The 21,152-nt window shown below is 45.1% G+C and overlaps 2 protein-coding genes across 2 annotated transcripts in view; one reads left to right on the top strand and one right to left on the bottom strand.

Moving 5' to 3' along the window:
* The window catches only part of CDC40 (cell division cycle 40), a 37,154-nt gene extending 33,306 nt beyond the window's left edge, over positions 1-3,848 (top strand). The window contains exons 14-15 of the mRNA XM_061460107.1: positions 1,748-1,892; positions 2,791-3,848. Of these exons, the coding sequence (XP_061316091.1) occupies positions 1,748-1,892; positions 2,791-2,968 (323 nt within the window). The 3' untranslated portion in view covers positions 2,969-3,848. The remainder of the gene's footprint in view (positions 1-1,747; positions 1,893-2,790) is intronic.
* A 10,331-nt stretch (positions 3,849-14,179) lies between these two features.
* The window catches only part of METTL24 (methyltransferase like 24), a 47,047-nt gene continuing 40,074 nt past the window's right edge, over positions 14,180-21,152 (bottom strand). The window contains exon 5 of the mRNA XM_061460104.1: positions 14,180-15,663. Within this exon, the coding sequence (XP_061316088.1) occupies positions 15,349-15,663 (315 nt within the window). The 3' untranslated portion in view covers positions 14,180-15,348. The remainder of the gene's footprint in view (positions 15,664-21,152) is intronic.

Below are 21,152 nucleotides of genomic sequence, written 5' to 3'. Positions count from 1 at the left end.
TCTTGCAAAGAGAAATACCAAATTACCTCTGTTTCTGGATGTTAATATTTCTCTGATGTTTATGTTCTTCAATTAGAAGCAGACTGAAGGAGAATAAAGGTTTAGAGCTTCCAGTAGTCAATGAAAATCCTTCTAACAGGACAGTCTTTGTTTTGGCCAAAATTAAATTGCTTTAGTGTAAACATTATTGAAGTGTTGCCAGATTTACAGTTAACAGTCCCATTATGCCAAGTACTGACTGATCAACTTGTTGTACAGCTAACGTTTTCAGCCAGCTGTCAACATCAAATTGTATGGCTTTCCAGTGTAGATACTTTATTCTTAACAATAGAAGTGGGTTTCTAATATAAAAAGGAAGATTCTGGAGAAAGAGATAGCTGTGTTTAAAAGCATTAGCTTCCCAAGCTGGCCTTTTTCAACCCCTGTTTCTGCACAACTTGCTGTATTCTAATCCAATTTTTCAGTTCATATCCTTCCATATTGAAATACTGGATTTTTCATTCTTTTTCCAGTTCTGGCTGCTGTCATTTGTGTATTTGATTTCTGAGATGAGACAGCAAATGATGTTGGGAATGAAGTAGTCATCTTTTCAGCTCAAGACATCACCTTAACTAACACATTAGTTAACTGTCACATTAAGTAACTTTATCATTACTATAATAGTCCAGTATCGCACAAAAGAAGTTATTTAGGAATAGTTAAGCTGCAGATTGTGCCAGACGTGTCATGAATCATTTTAGTGTCAATAAAGGAGCTGAGTCCTTTAAAGAAAAGTCAACTGAAAATCTTACATATGTGGAAATTTTCTACTTATGGGCACTGATTTAAGAATCCTATCAATTAAATTTTTCCTCCTGAGTGATGGAGGAAACAAGACTTTTTAAGAAGTAGGAGAGTAACATGCTGGTGGTATACATTTGATTTGTTTCTTTGGGAGGCTGCAAAAATCCTCAAATTCCCAGCTAGTAGCTGTAAGTGTGATCAGATTTACAGTCAAGTCAGCACATTTTATGTTGTCACTGTTTGCATAAGAATCTGTAAAGACAGTGACTATATGCTGAATTCAGGACAGGAGTCTCTGTTCTGTGGTGTTCTGTAACACATTATCTTCATTGGATTCTCAGGCAGGAGTTAATGCACTGCCAAGATGCAAAATGAGGTAGAGTTAAGAAGAGAAAAGCCTGGGTTTTTCTCTTTCACTGAATTATCTTTATTAAATTGCATTCTGTTAGGGCAGAGAATACTAAATAGTTGCAAAAATGTAACGATTTAAAAACTCCCCTGTCTACCGTAGATGTGCTTTTCCTCTAAAGAAAATAAGAGGTGACAGTCTTAGACTATCCACAAGACAGGTAATCAGATAGATTGCAGCTAGATGTTTTCTTTTTTCCCCCTCATCTGAATTACTTGATTATGTGCACTAGTAAATTTAGTAGCTTAAAAACTTACCAGTAAGTCAATGGCGTTGATACAGGTTGATATTTTTGTAACAGCCAGAGCTTATCTGGAGTCCTGAGTGCATTTTGTAGGAATAGGTGTCTCAACTCCTGTCAAATGTAAGGTTTTGTCTCTTGACAGTTGTACCAGGCAGAAGAAATATCAGCTGCTACCTGGAACCCTGTTACATAAAGAACATCTGGATTAAGATAGTGCAAGAAAAGTTATAAAAATCTCTTCAAACATTCCAGTTAAGTCTGTTTATTCAAATGCAGCACTCTGATACCACCTTTGTTTATTGCATTTATAGGGAAATGGTTGGCTTGCCAGTCGATGGATAACCAAATTCTGATTTTTGGAGCTCAGAACAGATTCAGATTAAACAAAAAGAAAATTTTCAAAGGTCACATGGTAGCTGGCTACGCTTGTCAAGTGGATTTTTCACCTGACATGAGGTAAGTCTTATTTTGAGAGAATAAGCTTCATCTTAAAACTTGCTAGTACAGACACTAAATTTCTTTTTGAATCTTCTGCAGTATTCATTGATGCACAGCCATCATATTAACTGGGCATCAGACAGAGTTCTCTAGCCAAGCAGCAGAACGGAGCGTTTAATTTTGTCATTTGATCAGACTAAGTTATACTCAGTGGTTACTCTGAGCAGCATTTAGGTAACAGTCCATGTAGTCCTGATCCCCCATTCTGCAAAGATGATTTACACTGCTGTTAAACCATTCAGAGACTAGCCCTGGTGTAGCAAGCCATAAGCCTCCTGTGCATCTGGCTCTTTTTGTGTGTGGTCTGTAGCACAGGGTCTGTTCCCACAATACGTACTTGTCTAAAATACCTGGGATTCAGACTTGCCCAGTATTGCCCATTTGCAGGCCTGGTGTGGGTATCCTCATTTATTGTTCAGAGAACTGTATTTTTCATCCTCTTTGCTCAGTAATACGCTCATACATTTACCACTATACATGCATAAAATACGTATTACTATAAAAACTGGAGAATAACCTCAGCAACACTGCAGGAAAAAGTAGAATCATCTATAAATTTTAGAGAAACTTCCAGCACTCTCTCTCTTGCTGATGTATTCTCTTTAGTTCCAGTAACACAGTATATGGTATAATCACATTGCTTAGCACATTTACCTTGCAGTTGATGAATCGCCTTCTGCAGGATTTATGCGCATTAGAACACAGGATGAATGCTAATTCTTTGGTAGATACGTTTGCAGACTGTCGCACAGGAAGCTCACGGGGTGAAGCCCTTTTCCATTGCTCAATATAGAAGTATTATAATACAAGCGTATTATATGATGATACAGCTTTTATTTCAATCCTGTTAATACAGCTATGTGATATCTGGAGATGCAGATGGAAAACTTAACATCTGGGACTGGAAGACAACAAAACTCTACAGCAGATTAAAAGCACATGATAAAGTCTGTATTGGTGCAGTGTGGCATCCACATGAAACATCTAAAGTCATTACGTGCGGCTGGGATGGTCTTATTAAACTATGGGACTAAAGAGGATGCTACAGAGCTCTCAGGACTTAAGTCCTGTGTACATCTGAGATTAGAATGAATTCTGTAAGGATGAGTAGAAGTTTGTAATACTGCAGTTCTCAGCTAGCTGTGTATGTATGCACTAAAAAATGGGAAATCTTCTAAAGACACAACTGAAAGGATTTCCTTCTCAATATGACCTCTGGGTATGAGAAGCTGAGGTCATCTGAAGCATGCGGAATCAAGTGTTGTCATGTCACTGTTTATGCAAAACACTCTTGTAAAATAAAATAATTTTAAGAAAAACTATTTTTGTGGTTCTGACTGCCAGAGATGTGGGGAGTTAAAAGAGAAAAGGAGCAATTATGTAACTTGCTTCCTAAGAAGTATCTTTAATACCTGCTGCAATGGAGCTGGAAAAGCTGCATTTCTTTACCTGTTTTTGGGTGGTATTTTGTTGTCCCCAGTATACTTCTACATTTATAGAACACAAACCCATTTGCTAAGATCTTTTAACTCGCAATACAAATGAAGAACTAATTGGAAGCTAGCAGCTGTCAGATAAACTGTATCCACTGAAGACTATTCATGAACTCTTATTTCTGTCTTCCTTTAACTATAGCATCATGCTGATCACTAAGTTTCATCTTTGCAAGTAGTCATTGATTTCCCAGAGTTTGCTTGTAATGATTGTGTGTTAAGTGTTTGTTTTTTCTCTTCCCGTATGCTTTTATGTTCCAATAAGCATGACACATTTAAAAAAAAGATGTAATGTCTCTTGCTCAGTTTGGAATACATTGTATTATAAGCCCCATGAAGGATTTGCCAATTTAATGTATATAGGTGGGTCACACTTTTTCCTCTTTAAAGAACTTATTTTTAATAAATCTTTTTATAAGAAGTCTGGTTATCTTTAATTCTTCTGTCTAGCATGTCCATATAACGTATTTCTTACTATTTGGTATTTTCATTTGCAGTTGTGTACCAGTGTTCAGATAAACCCATTCTCTTACACTTCATACAAAACTAATGCAAGTTGAAAGCAGGAGAAACAAATCCTTTGCAGTCCCCATCTTCTCTCTTTTTAAGCACATAATGGAAAGACATTAATTACACATTTTTATCCCATGAATCAGTCTTCAATTACAGTTTTGAGTTACCCTATATTGTTTACTATAACCCTAATGGCTGCTTATCAAGGATAAGCAATAGCAAAGGAATAATTGCCTTAATTGACTAGTAGCATAGAAGATAAGGTGCTTCAATCGATGATACGCAAAGGATCTCAAATTGTGTGGATGGAAGGAAGTGGGTTCGTTGTTTTGTGCAGTTTTGTTGATTTGGGATTTTTTGGCTGATTAACAAGACAATTCTGTTCCCTAGTGAGTACTCTTTGAAAGTTAGGCCCTTATGAGTGAAGATGGAGCTTACACGCTTTAGACCAACTCTCTAAACTGAGCTTAAGTCTTTCCAGTGTCCATTCATGCTGTTCACGTAGCTGCACAAAGTTTTCATGTTTCTGTTTACTTTCCCATCTTGGCAGCCCTGTGTACCTGACAAGCTCCGCACACTGCTTACACAACAGGTGCGCTGGAGGTAACTGGACATTTTCTGGCCTTGCACCCATGCCAGTATTGAGGTAGGAAATTGTGAAGCCTGGAGAGACACAAAAGAGCCGGAGTACTGTGTCCCAGGGACCACCCCCTCTGCAAGGAGAGAAGAGGCTGTTGCTGTTTCCCAGCCCTTAAGGGTGCAGGTGGGAGTGAGCTGTTGCTGTGTCACAGAGGGTGAATTTCCGACGTGGTGCTTTTCACAGAGACGACTTAACTCCTGAGCTGGGAGTTGAGCTCTGGTGTGCACTGTGCCTGAGTGCTGTGTCAGCCAAAAGTAGGCAGAAATAATTTAGAGTGGTTTTCTTCCTTCAAATCCATTTCCTAAATGGATGTGTGGCAGCGTGCCCTGGCCATTAACAGCTTGTAAGTACAGGGAACGGGGGAGGAGAGGAGGAATAGAGCAGATAGACAGATAACAAAAACTTCTCACAGGACTCTATTGGTTTCCACATCACAAACGCCTTTTCCAAATGCTTAAAAGCCTTTCAATCATAACACGCAAAATGCTTGGCCTGTAGTTGGGACTGTTTTCCCATGTGTCACCTACCAGGCAGAACTTCATATATATATATACACACACACATACAGAGACACAAAATATACAAAGTATAAAAAGAGATGTATAAATATTTGTAGTACTATAACTAGGTGTCTTAGGAGAGAAAAAAAAAAAAAGAAGTGTTGACTCAATCAATTCTGCTGAGGCTGATGAATTGGGATTAAATGTTTGCAACAAGCCCAGAATCAAAATTCCCCCAGAAACTCTGAGATAAAACCCTTTGTCCCTCACAGTTGGTCTCCGTGTTAATCTTTCGTGGAATTTCTCACATCTGCACTGAAGCCTGCAGGGGGAATTTTTATGAGGATAATTCCCTCTTGTCATCTTAGAGTTGCAAATTCCAAAGCTCACACTGTCAGCTGGTTTGCTGTGCACAAGGACAGACGGTGTGTGTGTGTGGTGTGAGTCTAGACTTGTCTTTCCAGCAGACACCTGGGAAAAGATTTCTTGCTGGGCTCATTAACTTGAATCATGTCTTGCTCTTATCTTCCCAATTTCATGTTTCACCAGAAAATGGTGTTACAAATGTTGGTCAGAGCGAGTCTAGACCGAGTTCCCTGGGCTGACTTGGCGCGTGAGCAGACAATGCCAGAGGAAAGGCAGTGCTGGGAGAAAGAGCAAAAAGTGCATTTCAAGTTCCCCCAAGTTACTCCCCTCTAACATTAGGCAGAGAATGCAATGTGATTCAAGCAGAAGGGAGCTTCCTGGGAGGGCTGGAGTCAAGCACGTTGTGCTGCCGGGAAGGAATGCACGCAAGCTAGAGTGCAGGGCTGCTGTCACAGCATCATAGTGCTCTGTAACTTTCAGCAATGACGTGCCAATATGCTGCCACTTGTATTAATACCAATTATTTTTACAGTGCAAGTTTTTACAGAGGAGTGAACTACCTCCATCATTCTTGGAGTTCTGCCTGGGAAGCTTGATAGTTCCTTTGGCCTTGTGCCGTCTTCTTGGACTTCTTTTCCTGTGCAAGAGGAGAGATGTCCCACATACCCTCTTGCAACTTGCTGGTATTTCTTGAAGCAGATGGTCTTGGCATCTGTCTTCTCAGAGTTTGTAACTGTCCCCAATTCTCAATCTTTGCCCTCCTTATAAGGAACAAATATCTAAATTACTGGACATCCAGGGATGTCTTGTAAAAAGCCAATTTTTAGCAGTGGGCAGATGCTTGATATACCATTTAACACGGTGGTCTTTAAAGGCTGATTTACAAAGCGAGCCTCGCAGCCGACAGCCCAGTAACGCAACGTACTTTCCTTCTTTCTGCCAGCTGGTCATTGCAAAATCCTGCTCCCGTTTGCTTGGAAGACTCCATATGACAAACAGCCTGCACAAGGGAGAACAGAGGAGGGAGGGGAGTTTTGCTTGGGAGACTTTCAACAGTTGAATCTATACACCAGAAAAATCACTTGCCAGGGAGCTGGTCCTCTGGAGACTACTCGGGGACTTGCTACCGTAGGGTTTCACTGACATACGCTCAAAATCATAGCCTGCAGTGAAATGCAGCTTTTCTGTCAGGCTTGCTGATAAAAACACCAGATACTCCCTGGCTGTCCTGCAGCACTCAGGGAAAACTGCTGTGGCAGGGTCATGTTTACAGAAGCTCTTTGCAGAGTTTAAAGCAAGCAGCAATACTTTCAATGCAACATGGACCTCTAAGTTTTCCAGGTACACTGAAAGTTTGACCTCAGGCCTGTTTGCTGTCTTTTGTGAGAGAACATTTAAAATGAGTTAAATGCTAAAGCACTGAGTCTGTCCAAGTCTCCTTTTAACCTGCTGCACTTCATGCCACTGGGAGACTGCTAAAACGAAATGTTCTTGCAGATGCGTTGAGCTTGTCATTCAAAGAGCTTCTCATTAGGCCTCGGGGTTGTTTTGCTTACTTTGACAGACGTCAAGACCACCTGAGCCTGCTCCCCCTCTGGCTGGGGAAAGAAAGGCACCGCCACAAATCCCCTGGGGAGCTATTTTAGTAATGTGAAATTTACGGAGCTTCAAGACCACTGACAGTGACCCGGAGGTGGTTCTGGGAGCTGCACGTCTTCCCAGCGCTCCCAGCGCAATTGCCCCACAGCCTGTGTCTAGCACTAACTCCCGGATAAACTTCAATTGTGGAATAAGTTTGGGTTTGGGTTTGGGTTTTTTCAGTGGAATTTAAACTCTTGCAACATTTTTTTAAGAAACAATACACAAACACCTGTCCTAGAAGGTCTGTAACAGTTTCCCTTCCTCACCTTGCACCAGGGTAATTTCCCCACACAGTTGGGACTCCAACAGTTGGTGATCTCAGCAACTTGCCCAGATTAGATGCTTATATTTTGCTTCCTCATCTTTACACAGTCTTGGTCCTTTGTCTCCTCTGTATATACTCTGGGAAACCTAATCCCTTCCAACATTCCTTCCTCAGGAGATGAAGAGGGAAGTCTGACTCCAAATGAAGTCAGTTGTCAGGCCAGACATCTGCAGGAAAATAAGTAAGGCCCATTCCCTGGAGTTTTGTAAACTCCTTGCAAGCTCCTCTCTTTCTCTCCTGTGGTGCTGACCCTTTGGGAGTACCTTGGGGCAGGGGCTGAGTTGGTTTTGTTTGGTTTGTGTCATTATTCCTCCAACATTTAAGAAGTGGAATAACATTATGCAATACTTCTTTCTTCTGATGCTGCATTCTCCTATTAGAGCAATTTTCCTTCACTTCATGAAGAATTAGAAGGCATTTCAGGGTCTCTCCTGCCTGGCAGGTCTGTTCGGGAGGTCAGCAAGGGGCTGACTGGTGAAGTCCCAACCCCTGTTCCATGGCTGCTCCTGGCTGTTGTCAGTGGAGATACATGGATGCTCCTGGGGCACGGCTGCTGCTTCTGCTGCTGCCACATTAGAGGTCTGACACCGGTCAGGTGGGGTCTGACACAGATCAGTCAGCCATCCCCACCTCCCCACCAGGGTGGTGGCTCCACTCTAGATATCTGAAGGTGGATGCAAGGGTGGGATTCACATTGTTCGGGTTTAATTCAGAAACAGAATCTCAGCTATAGCGGTGGGAATTACCAGCTGAGGCACAGGAGCATATTAATCACCTGCAGTAGTCGGGTACTGTGTACACCACTGCACTTTCCTTCAGGAAACTACTGAAAACCAAACACATATGGTAGTAATCCACCAGAGCATCAGTATTCACATTTGAGTCGTCAGTCCTAGGCAGCTCAAAGCAGGAGCCTCTTTTCCCCTTGTGTGAGGCCCTACCCGTCCAGACAAGGGACATAGCACAGGCTGTCTCTGCAAGGGTCTATTCCTGAACCAGCTGAAGCTCTTTACATCAGGTAGGTCAAACTATGCCGTGAGCAGGGACTTCTATTTAAGGGAAGAGCCATTCATTATCACAGGCGGTTCCCTTCAAATGCCACGCTTGCCCTACCCCTGAAAGCCAGCGGAGGGAGGTAAGTATAAATATGTCTCTGAATGTAGGGCAGCTCTGAACTTCCACTGGCACTAACCAGGTCTCTCCTGACGGCAATTAAACGTCACATTGTGTTAAGAAGCAGGAAGAAATCAAGAGTGATTTCCTACTGAATAACCCTGAAGATCCTTTCAAGGGCAGGGAAGCTGCTAATGAAGCTCATGAAATCAAAGTTTTTGAATGAACCAGATAGTCTCAGTTGTTGAATAATTCACCAGGAAGAATGAGTGCTATTTCTTCAGGTGTGCTCCTGGGTGATACATCTTCTTGGCACCTGCCAAGAAACACCACACATATATTCCCTTTATGCTTGCTTTTATCTTTCACAGTTGAGCAGCACTCACAGAATCATAGAATCATAGAATAGTTAGGGTTGGAAAGGACCTTAAGATCATCTAGTTCCAACCCCCCTGCCATGGGCAAGGACACCTCACACTAAACCATGTCATCCAAGGCTCTGCCCAACCTGGCCTTGAACACCACCAGGGATGGAGCATTCACAGCTTCCCTGGGCAACCCATTCCAGTGCCTCACCACCCTCATAGTAAAGAACTTCTTCCTTATATCCAATCTAAACTTCCCCTGATTAAGTTTGAACCCATTACCCCTTGTCCTATCACTACAGTCGCTAATGAAGAGTCCCTTTCCAGCACCCCTATAGCCCCCCTTCAGATACTGGAAGGCTGCTATGAGGTCTCCACGCAGCCTTCTCTTCTCCAGGCTGAACAGCCCCAACTTTCTCAGCCTGTCTTCATACGGGAGGTGCTCCAGTCCCCTGATCATCCTCGTGGCTGGATTTGTTCCAACAGTTCTATGTCCTTCTTAAGCCGAGGACAGAAGAACTATCCTTCACAAGTCACTGATGGGATCACAGCCTGGGGCCAGAGGTGCATGCCATAAACATCATGTTTTGGAGTGTGGCAGGAGGTCAGACCTTTCTTCAGTCAGATTTTGGAATCTCCAAGGATGCCAGTGTCACGTTCAGAAAAGAATGAATTTCCCTGGAGAAATGTGTTAGTGTACTAACACCTCCCCCTCTTGTGCTGCTGTGGGCTCTCTATGGAAAGCCCATGTGATAATTTATAGGGATTCACATCTGTTGCTGCTCTTCATCTTCACCAGGTCACAGGCAACACCTCTAAACGCTGATTCACAGAAATGTGTGATTTATAAATCACTGAAACCTCTCTGAAAGGGAAATGCCCTCACCCCACAGAAGGCAAATAAAACTGCCACTACACACAGGTCACATATGTAAAGATCCACTTCAGACCGAGCTGAAACATCTTCTGGTGGAGACGTCCTAGTAATGCAGTAATAACTCCTCCTAATAATGAGATTAGGTCATAATGTCCTTGTAAGATGTGTCTGGCACTGGCTGTGGCCAACATGAATGACCTGAGGGTGGGCAGGCTGGAGGCTCTGGAGAGCTGATGTGGATGCCTGCAGGGAGATGCTCAATGCACCTGGGGACCAAGGGGCAGAAGCCTAGGGGTAAAATGGAGCTGGGCGATACCAGTAAAGGTGATGCTGCAGAGATCTGGGGCAGCTGAAGTTGCCAGGAGCACCTGGCAGATGGCACAGGATGAGATATATCACTTAGGAAAAGGGACACACCACTCTTTTGCAATGAACTCCTGTGCAAACACATTGCTGAGCATGTTGCTGGAAGGTCAACCTGGAGACACACGTCTGCCAGCTCTCACCTGATGACTTGGGGTGATTTGGCTGCTGTGCTCCTGCCCTGGTTTGGTCCTGGCACCCTTCCTGCACTGCTCCTGGCAGGAGGAGTTTGAAGGCTGGATCTGACTTTCTTCCTCAGCTCAGAGGGCAGGGCCCTGCAGCAGGTCACTGAAGGGCCATTTCTCTCTCTCGGATCAACCAGAGGGGAAAACAGGCTTTTCTGCATTCTCTGCAGGAGGTGCTGGGTGCTGCTCACACCAGGCACTTGGGAATATTTTAGCAAGGCCAGGCCAGGCCCTTTCTTCCTGTCTGGACATGGCCACGCAGTTACCAGCCTCCAGGCTGTGGCTATAATGGGAGAATGCCCTGCCCACACTGGTTTTAATGGTGCACACTTTACTTAGCCCTTGAAGAAGGGGACAGCTACCACTGTTTCTGTGCAGGGCTGATCCGGGAAGAGACGCGGAGTACAAGGCTGGCATGCGGTTACTGCAGGGCTTATTGCAGGGGCACGAGCTCAACAAGTTCCTCACCTGGTTCACAATCTCTCCAACAGTCCACAGGCCTCTGGGGCTGCTCCTGGGCAGTGCAGTGCTCCCTGCAAGGAGCCATCCCACCAGAGCAAGGCAGGCTCGGATGTGTGGATACCCCTGAGGTAGCTGGTATGGCTGAGAGCCGGCATGCAGCAGTAAGCCTGGGGGGCTGGCTGAGGATCTTCAGCTCTGGCTGGAGCAGCACGAGCCTTTGGCTGCCAGCAGACCCGGATCCCTACCCTTCTCTCTCAGCATAGTCCGTAACAGGTTGGAGATAACCACCTGAACAGGGTGTGTGGCTGGCACCCTGCAGCAGGTAGGGGCTGACTGCACCTGGGTAAGGCAGTAGGTGAACACAGACTCACCCCATGCAGCATCCCTCAGGGCCAGCCTACCCCCTGGGGCAGTCAGCCAGCGCTGGCCTGCACCCTGTGCTCCTACCCGGCAGCTCAGCCCTCAGGAGATGGGAACTGAATTCATATAAGAGTCTCTCCCTTAGGTAAAAGGGATCAATAGAAGGGAAGCGGTAAGGGCACAAAAGCAAGACCTCAGAAAGGCAGGCTGTAACTCTGCTTTAAGAGATGTGAAGCAGAAAGGCACAGATAGCGCATAAAATAGGAGCTGTTAATTTTCTCCCATAGCCTCCAGAATGATAAATGGCTTCCATCTATCCTGTATCTGAGATAAGGTTTCCTTAAAAATTACCATAGTTATTGGAATCTTTTCTTGCAGATGTATTTGCTACAGCCTGTACTGTATTGTTCCTGACACTACCTGGCAACCCTGAGCAAGATATTAGCTGAGCATCTGCTAAACTCTTAACCAGAGAAGAACCAGGATGGATCTCTACTCCATTTCTGTAATTTACATATACATCACCACTTTTCCTTCAGGGCAATAAATACGGAAGATGTGCATCCTTTTGGTATTTTAACATCTGACAGAGATCACACAATTAATTTTTTAACCCCTATCTTAAATAAAAGATAATAAACTAGTGACTACAACTAATCAGGAGGTAAAACCTGTGCAGTGCTAAAGCCCATATTTTTATGCTTTATTAATAAATCAAAACTCACAGCTGAGCTTTTGCCACTCCATTATTTGGAAAATGGGAGTTAAGCCATTCTGCAGTGCAGCAAGCATGATGGTTCCAAGAAGTGAGATACAGGTTTAGGAAATCCTGGCACTCTCTTGCATACATTGAATCTACTCATGGCCCTGCATTGTTAAACGTCAGTACTTAATATGAAGGTTGCAGCTACCATGGCTGTCACAGAGAAGGCACCTCCTCCCCATTATCAGAAGTTATGGATCTCTTCGGCTGTGTAGCTTTGACCCGAGGAAGAGTGCTTTACCCAGTGCCTTGGACACAGGGAATCCAACACAGCTGCAACAGTCATCCTGATTTTGAGAGCTGCGGAGCTGAGGACACAGTGGGCCCCCACAGTGCCCTGCTCTGGGTGACTGCAAACTTCCTTGCTCCCCAGTCCAGGCAGGATGTGCAGGAGGAGAAATAGAAGCAACTTATAGAATCATAGAATCACAGAGTATCTCAAGTTGGTAGGGACCCAATAAAGGGTCATCAAGTCCAACTCCTTGTTCCTCACAGGACTGCCTAAAACTAAACCATATGACTAAGAACATCGTCCAGACGCTCCTTGAGCTCTGGCAGGCTTGGTGCCATGACTTCCTTGGGGAGTCTCTTCCAGTGACTGACCACACTTTCAGTGAAGAACCTTTTTCCTGATAACATACTGATGTTTTAGTTATTGCTAAGCAGCACTTACCTCCAAGTCAAGGACTTTCCAGTCTCTCATGCTCTGCCAGTGAGGAGGAGCACAAGAAACCAGGGAAGTACAGAGACAGGACATCTGACCTGAACTAGCCAAATGGGTATTCTGTACCACAGGACGTCAAGCTCAGTATATAAAATGGGGGGAGTTACCCAGAAGGGACTGATCTCTGCTCGGAGACAGGATGGGCATCAGTCAGCAGGCGGGGAGCAACGGTATGCACCATTCGGTCTTTCTTGGGTATTATTTCTCCTTTTTTTTGTTGTCTCTATTACTATTATTTTCAAATTATTAAACTGTTCTTATCTCAACTGATCAATTTTACCTTGTTTCTGGTTCTCCTCCCCATCCCACTGGGCTGGGGGGAAAGTAATTGAGCAACTCAGTCCTTAGTTGCTATGGGGCTAAACCACCACAATGGCCTGAGCCAGTGTTGTGCCAGAGACCTCATCTATTAATCAGATAGCCATTCCTGTGCATGCTGCCAGCCACTGCTTAATTTACTATCACAGGCATAGCTGGGATCATCACCTGCTCAGTAGTCCTGGTCCAGCTGCACCATCCTTCTTCCCTAAATGAGGCATTTGATGTGCAGAAGCCCATGTTAAGCCCCCTCAGAATTACAATCCACTTCAGCAAATCCTAGTGTAACTAAAGTAGATGGATTATTTTTTAAAAGGAAAATAAAACCAGAGAGCCAGTAAATCGGACACTCCACATAACTCAAGGCACTGCCAGTGTGACTGAAAGGCAGTAGATTGAAAACCAGCGTGCATTTGTTATAGAAGAAAGGGGCTGACACTTAGCCACAAGTTAAAATGTGACTAGGAAAACTGATACAAACCTGCACACGCAATGGAACAGAGCTGGCTTTCACCAAAGAGACTAAAATCCCCTCCATTCCACTAGACCATCACCACCCTCATCCTTCACCACTGAAGCAGGGAGGGGGTTTTCTGCATCCTCCATTAACACTCCAAAGTCTGTGCCATCTGTGGCCAATGTGGGTGCTCAAAGTCAGCTTCACTGCAGCAGTTTCAAGTCCTCAGAGAGGTGGGAGAGGAGGAAAGCTGGATGCCTGATTTGGGGTGAAGCCTGGGGAAGGTGAGGGGAATGGCTCCAACCAGCAGTGAGGCAAAGCAGAGGCTCTGGGAGAAACCTGACTCACGTGCCTGAAGGAACTGCTCCTGCACTCATTTTCCCCACCTCTGGCTGCTTGCTGAGATCCTGTGGGCATGCTGGGTCCAGCAAGGGCCCTGCTCTGGGAAGGAGTGGATGAGGGAGCTGAGGCAGCAGAGACGGTGAAAAAGGAGGGTGTGAGAGAAGGAAATGCCAGGATTACAAGAGAAGGAACAACATGGCAACAAGAGAGAGACTTGTTAAACACACAACAGTGGGCTGAGGCATGCCAAGGGCAGAAACGCAGCCCTGCAGAAGTGGGAAGGCAAAGACAGTTACAAAGGCCATCTATTGAAGACATGGAAGTCGTGTCATGTTGTATTTCAATGCAAAGTTTAATGTCAAAATCTGTTTAAAGAGGAAAAAATCCCAACCTACTATGTATTTTAGCTCTCTTGGCCCCCCCCTCCCCCGGCATTCCTTAGCTCCTCAGGGAACAGCCAAGGCTGGCTCTTGGGAGTGCACTGCAGACAACCTGCACGTCAGCCTGCAGAGCTCAGCATGGCTGCAGACCAGGGTACCCTCCTGTGCCAGCACCTCTGCCGGCATCAGTGCAGAACCAGGGTCTGGCCTCCTGGTGCCAGGGAGAACCAACCTGGCCAGGGCAGTGTTGAGGACACAGCAGGTGAACAGGCACAGCATGGGAGAAGGCACCAGCAAAACCTTCAACTAAACCCCCAAACAAACAAACTGAAAAGACCAGGTTTCACTTTCAGCTCTTTTAAACAAGTAACTCACTAGATGACAAACCATTTGCTATGGCCATTGTAAGCGTAACTGAAAACAGGCTGAGCAGATGAACATTCTCTGAGCAGATGAACTAGGGAAGTCATGTCTTCTGTGGCTGAAGCCACCAGAGTTTGAGTGGGAGCATTTGGTACCACCTTTTCTGGCGGCTGAGTCTCACTGTCCCACCATCTCCTGTGTGAGAAGCACTGAACTCACTTCCCACAGCCAGACTGCCTTAAAGAGCCCAAGTCAGAGCTCTCGGAAGCTGCTCAACAAAACAGGTAGGAATTTAGTTTGGAGGCAATTTCTGCCTCTGCCAAATTCAGCTGAAATTTGCCAGTGGGTTCAAGAACATACTGTTTGCTCTTCCCTAAAATTTGTTCCATAGGAAACAAGGCCAAAGTAAAGAAGGTGCAAATCAAAGATGATGGCTTTACAGAGAAGTAAAGCTTGACCCTTCCTGAGAAACGCACCTCCTCATGAGCACTTCCCTGCCAGAAGACCAGCACAGCTCAGTGAGCAGCTTCCTGGGGCAAACCCAGAGGGATGCCCTCTGTGCTGGCACACTCAGGCGCAGGGCAGCCTGGGAAAGCCTTGCTGTTAGCCCCCCAGATTGACCTTTACAGAAACCTCTGTCCTCTGAGAGTGTACCCTCTGGCAAATACATTGCTGTATAAATCTGCACCATGTATCTTCTCCTAGCGCCGGTTCTTTTAACCACATACATAAATGAAACCCGGTCCATTTTGTTAGCAGTCACTGTGTGCATACTTGGGAACTTTAGCCAGTGACGCCAAAGTCCTCTTCAATAACGCCACGGGGCCAGATGGCTCACAGTCGCACATCATAAATTTCTCTCTGCTATTTCCATCTTGTATTTACCCAGCTCAGTGTGTAACAGCTACTGGCATTGAAGGCTTCCTTTTTCAGAAACATCTGTGGTTTTGATAAGTCTTTGTAGGTATGGAAAAGCCTGAAGTCCTTCAGCTCCAGCTCCCGGAGCAGACTGTACCAGTACCGCACCACAGTGCTGTCATTGCCGCTGACCTCAAACCCAGGCCAATGGATGTGCACCTCGAAGACCAGCTGTCCTATCTGCTCAACAACATCTTCCAGGATCAGGTTTTCCAAGATTTTCCACTCTGCACTCTCCACATCTGCCTTGAGGACATCAATCTGCAACAGAAACACCATTACTGTGTGAAAATGAGGGACTTGGCAGTTATTGTCAGTAACTTCAGAGTTCTATGTACAAATCCTTTTGCATATAAACTGAAAAATCTCAGAGCATTCCACGGCTAACATGGACACTGTGAAGTTTCAGGCTTGTCTGTTCACTGCCCTTCTCCTGCCTCCACCTCCTGGTCTGGAAAGCTTTGTACCCTGAGGTGTCTGATGTAGTTCTTCCTACAACCAAAGAATGTTAGCTCTTTCACAAATCTTGTGGTGGTATCAGAGCTATAGAAAAAGAAGCTGACCTAAATAAACAAAGACACGAAGGCATTACTGGCTTTTTATCTCTCCATCATAAAATCCTGCATCAGAACAAAACATACTAACAGCAATTACTTGCAGCACAGTAAAGCAGCATCCTTGTGTACCAGATGCTACATGCACCACGCAAGTACAAGAGAAGGCCAAAGTGAAATAAATGTCTGCTGAGGTATCTAGTGACCCAAGCAGCTCAGGTCACAACTAACCATGGCCAAGCTGCTGTGCAAAGCTTTTGTAGGCATCACTACGGATGCTGAGTGAGGATAACTAAATCAACAGAATTATGCAAAGAGTCTGCAGAGTTTTAAGGGCAGCTCCTCCAAAGACAAAGGGATAGCAGGAAAGAAGGCGTGAAGCTGTGTGAAGGGAAAAATACATCTAATAGAAAAGTTTTTGGTTTAGACCATTATTTAATTTTGTAGTAAAGATGTTCAGTAATCCAACTTCTCACAGCCCAACACAAGTGTGGGTTGACTTTGCTTGGAGATTAAATGGGGGGGGAGTTACATGCTTTAATACAAAAAAGATCATTTCAACACAATTTCACACCTGGTAGAAAATGATGACTGCAGTAATACTCACAAGCTGCAGAGCTCAAGGGCCTGTGTGTCCCAGAGCCAAACAGGGGAAAGCTCCCCTTGCTGTGAGAGCAGGGTTTGCTTGTGCTGGTTCCACCTGAACCACTGCTGCTGCCCATCTGCTCACGCTCAAGATGCAGTTGAAGTGAAAAATTGAAGACTTCATTTAGAGTCAAGAACAGTAAAAAAAGAAACCAATTAAAAAAAAAACAAACAGATTCTCTCTGGCAGCCTACCCTAACCATCATGATGGTGTTGGAAAAGGTGCCTGTGCAGGTACAGGAGATAAATTTGGGTGAGCGATGTAAAAGCACTGCCAAGGCAACCACTTTCCTAAGGCACATCATCCCAGGATGCCACACTGGTGTCAGACTATGCTCTGTCCATGTGGACTGGCACCCTGGCTTGCAGACCCCTCTGCCCAGGGGTCAGGGCAGGGGCTGTGCCGTGAGCACCTCTCCTGTACAGCCAGAGCTCTGCTTTGCACAGGCCACAGCCAGAAACCATGGGGCCATGGGATGGGGTGACCACATCTACCTTCGCTTGTTCTCTGGACATGGGCTTACATGGGATGGCAAGAATCTGTAGGTGTTAAATGCTTGATGTCTCTGGTCTCCATCTGCAAAATGAGGGTATTAACCACTGAAAACCCTCTGTAGGGTGCAAAGGTTGTGCCTGTGGAGAGCTGTGAGACTTTTGTGGGACAAGCTGTAAACCAGCTGAAAACAAAACACTGCATTTTCAGAGCAGGACTTGGAAAAGTGGGACTTCAATGACGTCCATGGTCATAGACTGAATAATGACAAGCCAAGTCACCGTCTATCTGCTTATTAAGGCAGCATTGTGCCTCCTCCACACTGAAGGAGGCAGGGGGCCAGTGGAAAATGACAGAGGGATTATGGAATTAAAGCCTGTATTGTGGCACGTCTGCACGGGGAACGGAGAGGAAGGTTGCACAGACAACCTTAGCTCTGGTATTTCCTAACTTAACTCTGCAACAAAGAGCCTGTCAGTCTGTCTATCTGTGGGTCACTGAAACAGTTTAACATAGCACTCCTTTGGGTTCAAGGGAAGGCCGAATGTAAATGGTGCTGCTCATGACATTTCAACAGAGGACTACTTCATGGTTGAGCTCACTTATTTTCCTTTATACATTGAAATAGGTTACTTATTTTTCAGATACCAACTCACAGCTGTACCTGTAATGCAATTTTGTGGGTAGTTGATTCCACATGGGTGCAATTGCCATGGGACTGTGCTGGTGCACTTCAGAAACCACAGACTTCTGTAACTTTGAAAGCAGAACGATTATTCAAAACCTTTCTTTTCTGGAGGGTTGGGGGGAGAAATGTTTCTCAGTGTTTGCTTTTGGTTTCCCATGATCTTGCTTTATGGTAACAGTAGGACATCTTTTTCCCATGGTCACGTTTCCAGTCATCATCCAGGTTTGTTTGTTTTTTCTCTTGAGACACCAACTGCTGCTCAGCAGGCACTCTGCACACCCTGCACTGTAGCTGCAAAACTGAACCAAAAAGTGGCTGCTAACCGATGTCTCAGTAGGATAAAATGAGTTACCACAATAACTACTTAAACACATACTGAAATGACCAGGAAATATAAGGCTAGTGGGGATGTGCTGCCACACAAACCAGAGGCTTTTTGTTGCCTTTAATGCTCTGCACTGCTCAGAGACCTAGAAGAGGGAAGATACCTGTCTCTACCCACCAACTTTTGTGACTGCCTTCTGGGAAAGGCATCCATCTCAGCCCAAAGTCTACATTTTATGCCACAGATAGGGTAAAATAAACAGCAGAATAGCGTTGTGTCAGAGTACCTGGAGTGAATAACAAGGGTCCTGCTAACACCTAACACCAGTTTTGTGATGATTAGACTGCTCAGGAGATATTTACCATCAGTTATAAGCAACACACTGCTGATAACAAACACACCATCACCTTCCAAACACCTTGATTCAAAGTGCCAGTGAAAGGATTAGTGGGCACCTCTATAAATCCAGAGCTCTAATTCACCTGGGAGCACAACTGGAAACTGCTGCTGGGAGTAAATCCTGGAGGGGAAAGATCTACAGTGCCTGGAGGTAAAAGATGGCAGTTGATTGCCCGCCCATTTCAAGCACTCAGACTAAAGCTGGTTCCTCTTATCTTCCACAAACTAACTATGTTGTCACAGAAAAGTAAAAAAAATGTGCATTTTTTTTTTAAATGTTTTCTCAGTTTAGCTCCTTTGAGAAAGCACTGCAGCATTGTAGCTGGAGACTTGGAGGGAAAAAAAAGGCCTTTTCTCATGCATAACCAAGCATACGAAACAGCTGAAAAATAGTTAGTGAAGGCCAACACGTATTGTATGAAGGCTCATTTCTTCTTTTTAAGGTAATGACTTGTTACAACTGTGCATCATTCCCTAAAGCAGAGATCAGAGCTCTGCTTGCCTTGATCATTTTTGAAATACCAGGGTTAATGGGGGATTTCAGGCTCTGCGTTGCCCCGTGGGCACCATTAAAGCTCCCTGCGGAGAAGAGTCAATTGAGATTGAGTAGCTGGAAGAAGCAATTTAGCTGTATTACTTTCAGCATGAACTCAGCATGTGGAAGCAGCAGCCAGGAAAAGCAAAAACAGCAAATGCGGTACGGGTCAGGTAAGGAGGATCCCTCTCTTTCTGTGGGAGCAGCTCTGCAGCACAAGCTGGAAGCAGGGAGAGGAGAGTTGGTTATGGCTTTCAAGTGGAGGAGTGGAGCTCAGAACCATCCCATCCTCCTTGAACCACAATGCTACACACTGGGGATTTGAGGCTGTGAGAAATAACCCTCTGCTCCAGCTCTCAGATACCAGGTTACCATTTTGACATCCACTGTACAGCAAGATAAACTCTGCTTGCCCATGCATCAGTTTTCCCCCTCTTTACCTACATAAAATTCTCTATTTTCAGCCAAAAAAAAACCTCTATAAAAAGCTGTTTAATTCATATTTTGATTGCACATAACTTTGCGGATAACAAACAGGTTCTTAAGTGTGGCTTTTCAAAACATAGCTTCTCTCTTTTTCCATCTGCAACCTTTCAGAATGATACTTCCTTCCTTTCAAAATACATCCACAGGTCCTCTTCACCAGCAGGTGATGGCTTGGATGTTCAGTCCCTTTCATTCTGAGCCAAGGCTGTAACTGATGGCAGAGAGAATGCTACACAGCCTAAGAGCAAATTATGCTCCCAGCAGCTTGCAACTGCCTTTCCCCATTCTCCCCCATTATTGGTGGGAGGGGTAACTATCCTGGCTCTCTCCGAGCCATCCACTGGGGAGACTGGGACTGCTGTGGGCACGATGTGAGCAACATGGATACTGAAATCAGGAGGAAAATCTATCACTACTGGTCACTAATGTACAGCTCCAAACAGCAGCACTTCTCCTTCAAATTACCTCCCTCCCTTCCTACCCACACTTACACCCCACTCCGTGACGGTCCGTACGGCCAGCTTCAAAATGACTCCGGGACAAATGTGTCATGTTAGATAACTCACTCTCAACGTGACAGATTGGGCACATCTTAAGATCTGCTTAAGGCATCAAAGCCACAAAGCCAGTTTGTGCAGCTGTGTACTTACATGGTCTTTGGTCTTATTGTACAATAAGGGGAAAACTGTCCAGTTGAAGTCACTCGTACAATATGCACATCACCAAAATAGAGAACCGGCAGTGGGAGCAGGAGAGCTTCCTTCCTCTGCTCTCACCACTGATCCTTAGCAGCCTTGTCAGAAGTCTTTTTTCCTCTCCATTTTGGTGATGTGCTCCCATGAAAGTGGGATACTAATTCATTTTAAATTTGCCACTTAAGCTGGAGAAAAATGTGTCAAAAAGAAAAGTTATTTAACTTTCCCTGTCAGTAGAGCAGCAGTTTGCCAGAAGTAGTAATGGCCCCAGACAAACGTATCCATCCAGAAAGCCCAGCCAGTGCATGCAAGAGGCACTGATCTCAACCATGCGCTCCAGAGCATTACATTCACTTTACCCATGCTGTCCCACACCAGACACTCCCAGCAAGGATTTATGAGGGCACCCCAAGTGACCCCCTCCCGCAGCCACGAAGCCCATGCATGGGGATGACCTGGCACTATTATTCCCCACTTCCTCCCTTGGTCTCTGATTCTGAGAGGTTTCCCACATGCTCTCTCCATCTGGAAGCAATTTCTCTCTGAAGACTCATCACAGAAAAGGAGACGGCCTCACTCCCCCCTCCTCCAGTCCAGCACAGTTAAGCAATGTCACTTACTTCAGTGGACAGGCAGAGACGAAGAGGCCTTTTAGCTAGAAGGAAGTCTTTTTCAAAGCCACTTCACCAGAGGACAAGACAATCTGGTGTAACAACTGCCACCTGACTTGGGAGACCAGCATGGCCCAAAATTCTTTCTCCCTGTCTGCATTTGGTCAGGAGGCTGCAGAGTTTCCCCTATGGCCTTCCTGTCATCACAAACCTTTTTCTGAACCATGGCAATAGTTCTTGGCAACTTCCCACCTTAATTCACACTGGGCACTGGACCAGCAAGAGACTGCAGCACATGTGTGGTCTTAAAACTCATCTT

The sequence above is a fragment of the Pezoporus flaviventris genome, unplaced genomic scaffold (assembly GCF_033815535.1).
Source record: "Pezoporus flaviventris isolate CSIRO_AGI_PZ_B2104156 unplaced genomic scaffold, CSIRO_AGI_Pfla_v1 ptg000031l, whole genome shotgun sequence".
Taxonomy (NCBI): Eukaryota; Metazoa; Chordata; class Aves; order Psittaciformes; family Psittacidae; genus Pezoporus; species Pezoporus flaviventris.
Note: the sequence above shows the minus strand (reverse complement) of the source record. Positions and strands in the feature narration are given on the sequence as shown.